Source organism: Macrobrachium rosenbergii, chromosome 55 (assembly GCF_040412425.1).
Source record: "Macrobrachium rosenbergii isolate ZJJX-2024 chromosome 55, ASM4041242v1, whole genome shotgun sequence".
Classification (NCBI taxonomy): Eukaryota; Metazoa; Arthropoda; class Malacostraca; order Decapoda; family Palaemonidae; genus Macrobrachium; species Macrobrachium rosenbergii.
The window spans coordinates 88,791,730-88,799,444 of NC_089795.1; the positions used below are offsets into that span (position 1 = coordinate 88,791,730).

Genomic DNA, 7,715 nt, shown 5'->3' on the forward strand with positions numbered 1-7,715 from the left:
CCTCGCAGTTGCACCAAGAAAGAACTGTCAGAGAGGGTGGAAAGTCAGGTGGAAGAAAGAGAATATGAAAGGAGGTACAGTAAAAGGAACGAAAGGGGTTGCAGCTAGGGACTTGAGTAATGCCTGCATTGTACCACGTGAGGTGCACTGACGGCACTAACCCCGCCCCGACCCCACCCCATGGGGAGGAACTTGATGAAAGACATTAATTTACTTTCCAAAGCGAAACAAGTTTTACCAGTCTTATATAACTTGTTTGAGAATGGAAAAATACTATTTTAAAAATATAATTATCATGAAGTTATACATAATTTTTTTTTGTTATAAAGCAAATCAGGCGTCTGTAAAGGTTATACCGGATGTTGTTAAGCAGAGTACCATAATGGATGACTATCTGTCCTGGAATAATTGCACGTTTTATGGCTTACGAACATTTCGTAAATTTTATAAATGTCACATCGTCCCATAAACACACACGTATAGCGAAGTTACTGAACAAATCTGTCATTCTTTACATTTTATACCATGTTTTTTTATATAATAATCATTCAAGAGTCATAAGGATGAGGAAATGGTTGTGAAGCCAACTAGAACAAAGTGACAGCAATATTGCTGGTAAGTTTATCACTTTCTGCGCCGAGTCAACATTAAATTTATTTTAAACTTTTCCTTATAAGACTAGATAAAAAAAAATTGATTCAAGACGTGTTGTCCGTTACTAGGTTAATAATAAAATGCTGAAGTAACTAACTACGAAAACATACAAAAACTATTAAGATTGTAAAACATAGGCCTAACTGAATTGAATTGAATATAGAATTTAGGCCAAAGGCCAATCACTGGGACCTATGAGGTCATTCAGCGCTGAAATGGAAATTGAGAGTAAAGGGTTTGAAAGGTGTAACAGGAGGAAAACCTCAAAGCAGTTGCACTATGAATCAACTGTTAGGAGATGGTTGGGGGAAGTAAGATAGAAGGAAGAGAATATGAAAGGAGGTACAGTAAAAGGAACGAAAGGGGTTGCAGCTAGGGGCCCAAGGAAGGCACGCTGTAAAGAATCTTAAGTAATGCCTACAGTGCACCGCATGAGGTGCACTAACGGCACTACCTCCTTACGGGGAACATAGGCCTAACGCTCTGGCTTTTAACGGTATTCAGTGCAAACAAGATTTATAAAGTCTAATGCAGGAATGTAAAATCAGAATACGGTAGAAATTCTCTAAGTAACGACAAACTCTTGCAGTTAGGGGAAAACCCAGTACATGTTGCATGCAGTTGCCCACGCAACGTCAGACATTGCCGGTCTGAGGTCTGTAAATCTACTTTTTTATGGTGTCATTATCGTTTGGGGTATATATAATGATGTCTTGCGCAATTCAGACAGAATAAATAAAAGTATCGAGCTATGAAATGTGTATTACGTCGTTCGGCTTTATCAAAACGCAAAGTTTATGATAGGAGCTTTACCGGTGCGTTATTGATAAAAATGCTTTCATTGTAGGCAAAATATCAATAAACTGCGAAGGCTGGTCATTGTAAATAGGAACCAGGTTGTCATGAACGACAAAGATGATGTATACATGAATGTTTTCGTTCAGGAGTAAATCGCATATAGGTTGTTCAGTAACTTTGCCCTTAAAGTTTACCTTTGATAAGTTTAATTACGATAAAACCACGTAATTGAAGGTATACAAATATAAATAAAATTATTGTATTTCATATTTGAAGCCACAGACTTTTAATACCATCGTAAAAAAAGGGAAAAGGAAAACTTTTTTTTCAAAGATTCGAACGGACCATCGACTGTCTAATGCGGAAGCTTTTCTGAACATAGTACTAATACCTGAAGAAGTAATTAGACATACGATCGGTGCAGTGACCGTTAGCTTGTTCGCCGTGAGGCCACCCTTATCCAAAGAGAGAGAGAGAGAGAGAGAGAGAGAGAGAGAGAGAGAGAGAGTATCGAAGCATGATATTAATGGGAAGCGAAGTGGTTGCTGTAAGGGGTAGGAAATGACTCATCACAAGGTCCCCCCCCCAACTCCCTATTCCCAACCCCCTGGTCCTTAATGGTGACAGTTACACCTATTAAACGCTTTCAGAATCGGTTTAATTAACCGAATTAACGCCAAGGGGATGTCATGCGTTCAATTGTGAGACTAAGGCGAGGTGTAACTGCACTTCTCTCTCTGCAGCAGAGTTGGTCTTGCCTTTTCGCAGGCAGCTGAGAAAGCTATCTATTAATTAATCTGTTTATTTGTTCGTTTCTGATAATATTTATCTCTTCTTTCTGTATTTCCTTGTTACTCTCTGTTGCTTCTTTCAAATGAACATCCTATTATTCTTTTGAAGCTTGAATTTCGAGTCAGTGGCCCCTGGTTTGTTCCATATGACTAGGGTTCGTCTTCTGAATAACAATATAATTTGAACGCACTGTAATAAAGTATTGTAAGAGTGTTTTATGCTCGTTCTTTTTATTTTATGTTTGATGGCTACATAAATCATGTTTACATTTACTTTTGCAACTTTAAAGAACTATGTTTGCTGTTTTTTGTTCTAGTTTTCTGTAAAAGAAAACTACTGTGCCGGCTTTGTCTGTCCGTCTGCACTTTATTCTGTCTGCACTTTTTTCTGCCAGCACTTTTTCTGTCCGCTCTCATATCTTAAAAACTACTGAGGCTAGAGGGCTGAAAATTGGTATGTTGATCATCCACCCTCCAATCATCAAACATATCAAATTGCAACCCTCTAGCCTTAGTAGTTTTTATTTTATTCAATGTTAAAGTTAGCCATAATCGTGCTTCTGGCAACGATATAAGATAGGCCAGCACCTGGCCCTGGTTAAAGTTTCAAGGGCCGCGGCTCATACAGCATTATACCGAGACCACCGAAAGATAGATTTTCGGTGGCCTAATACGTTCTACAGAAAACTTTTTTACTTGTTTTTTATTTTCCCCAGGCACCTTCGAACATTACAAAATGGTAATTTGGAAAACCACGGAACCATTATGTACCAGAAACTTTACCCTACAACCAAACGATTGTCGATCTTTAAAAACATCCAACATCAAATAGTTACCACAAATGATACGAGTTAAACTGAATTACTTTCTGCACAGAAAAAAAAAATAAAACTTCCTACGACCAGACACCTAAGTATGGAGTAAACCCACGCGATGAAGGAAGGTTAAAAAAAAAAAAAGGATCAGCAGACGTTTTATCTGAGCTCCGAGAGTTCATCGACGCTCGGAGGTGGACATGATGTGAATCTGGAAGAAGAAGAAGAAAGAAAGAAAGAACGAGTTGGCGGGATAGACAGCTCGTTTAATCGGTCTGACAGAGCAGTGCGAAGCTGTTCGCTTAGCTTATTTGAATTTTATTAGTAATTCTGATTTAAAAAAACACTCATTATTAGGATGATCATAAATTATTATTAAGATAATAAAGTTTCATCTATTATGAATGTATACCACGGCGCCAGCCGGCTGATTCTCGGCAGCTGCACGTATACCTCGGTCTAGGCTTGACAACCTGTCGTGGATTTTAAGTTACTGCACCGTGCGTTCCTTGCAGGGTACGATTTCCTTAGAGCAATTTGTACTTATCAAGCAGCAGCTTGTGTACATTACAAATTCTTGTGTAAATTCTACGTACTTGGTAACATAAGGCAGACCGCAAAACCTAATACCTCTTGTACAAGTTCTCTCTCAAAGCGATCAAGGTTAGGGTTACCGTACAGGCTGTTCATCTTAAGCCTTTAATGCGTTTAGCACACACTCTTGTAACATTATAAAAAGAAAATATCCCGAGTAATATGAGATCTTTTTGCTCGTTCAGTTTTTTCCTTAGTGACGATTTCAACTTGAGGTTAATGGCAAAAACGTTGATCACATTTCAAGATCAGGGGAAAAAAAAAACTGTAATGTGAGTCTAACGCTCAGACACGATAACGGAAATTGTCTTGACATTTTCAGTGGAATTTCTATTTTTCAGTGGAACCCCTTTTTTTTCTGTGGCATATTTCTTTTCCAGTGGAATCTCCCTTCCTCAGTAGCATCTTCCTGCTGCAGTGGATTCTTCCTTTTTCAGTGGACTCTCTCTTTTCCAGTGGTATATTATATACTTTTGCAGTGGAATCTCCCTGTTTCAGTAGAATCTTCCTATTGTAGTGGCATCTCAGGACTCTCCCTTTCCCAGTGGTATATTCCTTTTTCAGTGGAATCTCCCTATTTCAGTGGAATCTTCCCTTTTTTTTCAGTGGACCCTCCCTTTCCCATTTGGCATATTACTTTTGCAGTGGAATCTCCCTATTCCAGTGGAATCTTCCCTTTTTTTTCAGTGGACTCTCCCTTTCCCAGTGGTATATTCCTTTTTCAGTGGCATCTTCCCTTTCCAGTGGAATCTCCTTAGGCCTATAGGCCTATAGCCCCGTGCCAAACTACGTGAAATTCAAAATACACACCTAAATCATCAAGAAAATATACTTATCTATATAATAAGTGACACGGATGTGTGTGTATACATATATATATATATATATATATATATATATATATATATATATATATATATATATATATATATATAGATTCTTCTGTAACAGAAGATGAATGAAGTCAGCATTCTGGTATACCAGCGGTTAACCTCAAGACACACGGCGTTCCCGGGAATGGTCTACCGGTTACCAGTTATTGACCACCTGGTTTTTTTTTTCTGGACTCGGTAATGGATAATTGCCGTTGTGAAATGCATGGTGGAATAAGTTCCTGTTTATAATAATAATAATAATAATAATAATAATAATAATAATAATAATAATAATAATAATAATAATAATAATAATATGTTTTTATGTCAGCTGAAGGTATGCTGATACAGTAGAATCAATACATAAATACGCTTAAAAATTGTTTATAATAATAATAATAATAATAATAATAATAATAATAATAATAATAATAATAACATACGTTTTATGTCAGCTGAAGGCAGTTTACAGTTACAGTATGCTTATACAAAATAATCAATATATATATATATATATATATATATATATATATATATATATATATATATATATATATATATATATACAATATTATATATTGTATATAATAATAAAACAAGTTGCATTATAATAATAATAATAATAATAATAATAATAATAATAATCTAATCAACAACCACGAATTCTTATAGTGAGCTGAATGGGCAAGAATAAAATATATTGATTTAATCAACAGGTCGAAATGTTATGCAAGGGACAACAGGTATGACACAGGTATCGGAACTCAAAAGAGGCTAAGTATGAAGGGGAACAAGTAAAAAAAAATATAAAGGTAAATCAACAGGTACAGTTGATTTATTGATTAACGAAGGGGGTGGGGGTGGGGAGAACTAGTGGCCAAATCTTATTGCACGCAATTGGTGTTTCACGACAAGCCTGTGGAGAGTTCTGGTAAAAGAATTAGTATACTACCTGCTTCGATTTGGTCTGGCTTTTGCTGAAAAAATGTTATTTTTGGTCTTGAATTATTAAGATGAATGAGTAAATAAGCCTTAGAAAGCAACGTATTACTAATATTTTTTTAAGCCTTTGATTTAAGCCTAATGCTCAATACGTACAGTGGAATCTCCCTTCTTCAGCAGAATCTCCTTAGGTCTATATAACTCTGTGCAAAACTTTGTCAAAATACATATACAATTTACACACGATATAACACAGTCAAAAGACATTAGAGGGTGAGTGAACTCTACGCTTGGCTGGAAATTCAGCCTAGGCCGGCATCTTGCAATCGACTCAAGGGAAAAATAGCAAATTCTCAGCATTTCAGTAGAGCTATTCCCCACTGAATGTTCTCAGAACTGTTGCTGGTGGCAAATTGAAAACTGTTAAATCATTCATGAGAAACGTTGTCTGTACCCTGTGTCGGGTTCTGCCGCGTCTGCTAGTTCTGTCTAGTTATTTGAATGTCAACTCTGCTGTTCTCGGAATCCCAAGGGACGGTTGTGAGTCACTAGGTCCGTTTTAGTTGCTCTTGTGTTAAAAACAAAGATAAATAACTTTAGTCCATGACTACAGCCAGTTTTCCAAGTAATGATTAATCTTGATTATTCGGGTGGGTTTTAAATTAGGTCAGTTTACAAAAAATGAACTTTGTTCTGAAAGTTCACAGACGCTTTTCGGTCTCAAGCGTGGATTCAAGAGATAGAATTCGTCACAAATAAAATAAATAAACGTCAGTGAAACGTGCACCAAGCCTTGTGGTCTGTTGCTAGTGGTACAATACTGAAAAATACTTCAACACTTTTTTTCGCAACTTAGATGTAGAATTTTGAATGTTTCAGAGGTTTAATTGATGCTGTCATGCTTCAATGTTCGTCAAATTATTGATAGATTTCTCTTTAATGCTCTTGTCCAAAGGTCTTTCAGTCCCACTTTGTCTGAAAATACACAAACACACTTATCCTTGTCTTTAGCTCCATTTAAAACAGCATCCAACTTGTTCCTCCTTTATGCCAACACACAAAACGAAGCCTACTTACCCCGTGACTGTTCATGATTATAGGGCAACCCAAAAGACGTCGGTATCCTAAAAGACTCCACAATTGCTTGCAATCATGCCCCTTTAAAGGCAAAACACGGAACACCTGTGGGACTGTGTTACACTACTTATACTACTCCAGTCTGAACCGCATACTAAAAGAAGTTCGGATTCCAATTCCAAACTTTATATATGTGGCGAGGGAATCCTTTTTGGGACCAGAGAGCAGAGGGCGTTAATGGAGGTAGGTGTAGGATGGTGTGTAGTTGGTGTACCGGCCGCCCTTTACTCTCCACTCCAACGTTCGGTCTAGGTAGCCACTTCGCCCACTTCAGACAACACTTTTTTTTTTTATTTTAATTTTTTTTGAGGGGCCGTCCTCGGTCATTGATCGCTTATCCTAAAAAAGGGGGAGGGGCTGTGGGTTTAGGGCTTGAGGAAGTGGGGAGGGGGTTCAAGTTACGAAATTTCTTGAAGTATTCGGCGATGCTTAGGAGTAATGGTTTAAATGTCCATTTAGACTCATGTCGCCTACGGAACATCTGTTACCTCTCTTGTTGAGGAGAAATAGCATAAATTACTCCTTAATCTTATAAGTTAGATGGACATTTGTATAATGATTCGTACAGTGATATCCCTACTTCTTACAGAAATCGATCAACCCATAGGTTGGGAGACGCAGACACACTATCCTCCCGCGGACTATTGACCGGTTTTATTGAGTCAGTCTTATTTTGGGATTCTCCTGACAGAAAAAAAAAAAGAATAATCCTTTCTGACACCAACGCCCGTCTCTCTCTCTCTCTCTCTCTCTCTCTCTCTCTCTCTCTCTCTCTCTCTCTCTCGAAAGCGATACTGCACGCACGATGGTTTTCGTTCTGCGTGTTAGCGCGCGCGAACACACATACGTACACGCTCAGGAGGGCGTTAAACTTCCGGTTCTCGCCAAGTTTTATGGGATGATGTTGCTTAGCCGTATGTTTTCCTATCCATTGCACTTGACTACCTACCAGGTGCACAATTCACTATTTAGGTTAGCAGAAGCAAAATAGATTTTATCGGGGACTGGGCCTAATTCTTGTCTTCCCTATTTTGGTTGATTACTGGGTCAGAATTAAACCTATGAACCCAGCAAGAGTAACTTACATTTTTTTAAGGTCTAACTTTTTA

General features: G+C 37.7%; 1 protein-coding gene across 1 annotated transcript in view; it reads right to left on the bottom strand.

Moving 5' to 3' along the window:
• LOC136835624 (tubulin alpha-3 chain) overlaps positions 1-6,809 on the bottom strand; it is a 20,397-nt gene extending 13,588 nt beyond the window's left edge. The window contains exon 1 of the mRNA XM_067099394.1: positions 6,547-6,809. Within this exon, the coding sequence (XP_066955495.1) occupies positions 6,547-6,561 (15 nt within the window). The 5' untranslated portion in view covers positions 6,562-6,809. The remainder of the gene's footprint in view (positions 1-6,546) is intronic.
• Positions 6,810-7,715: the final 906 nt, after the last annotated feature.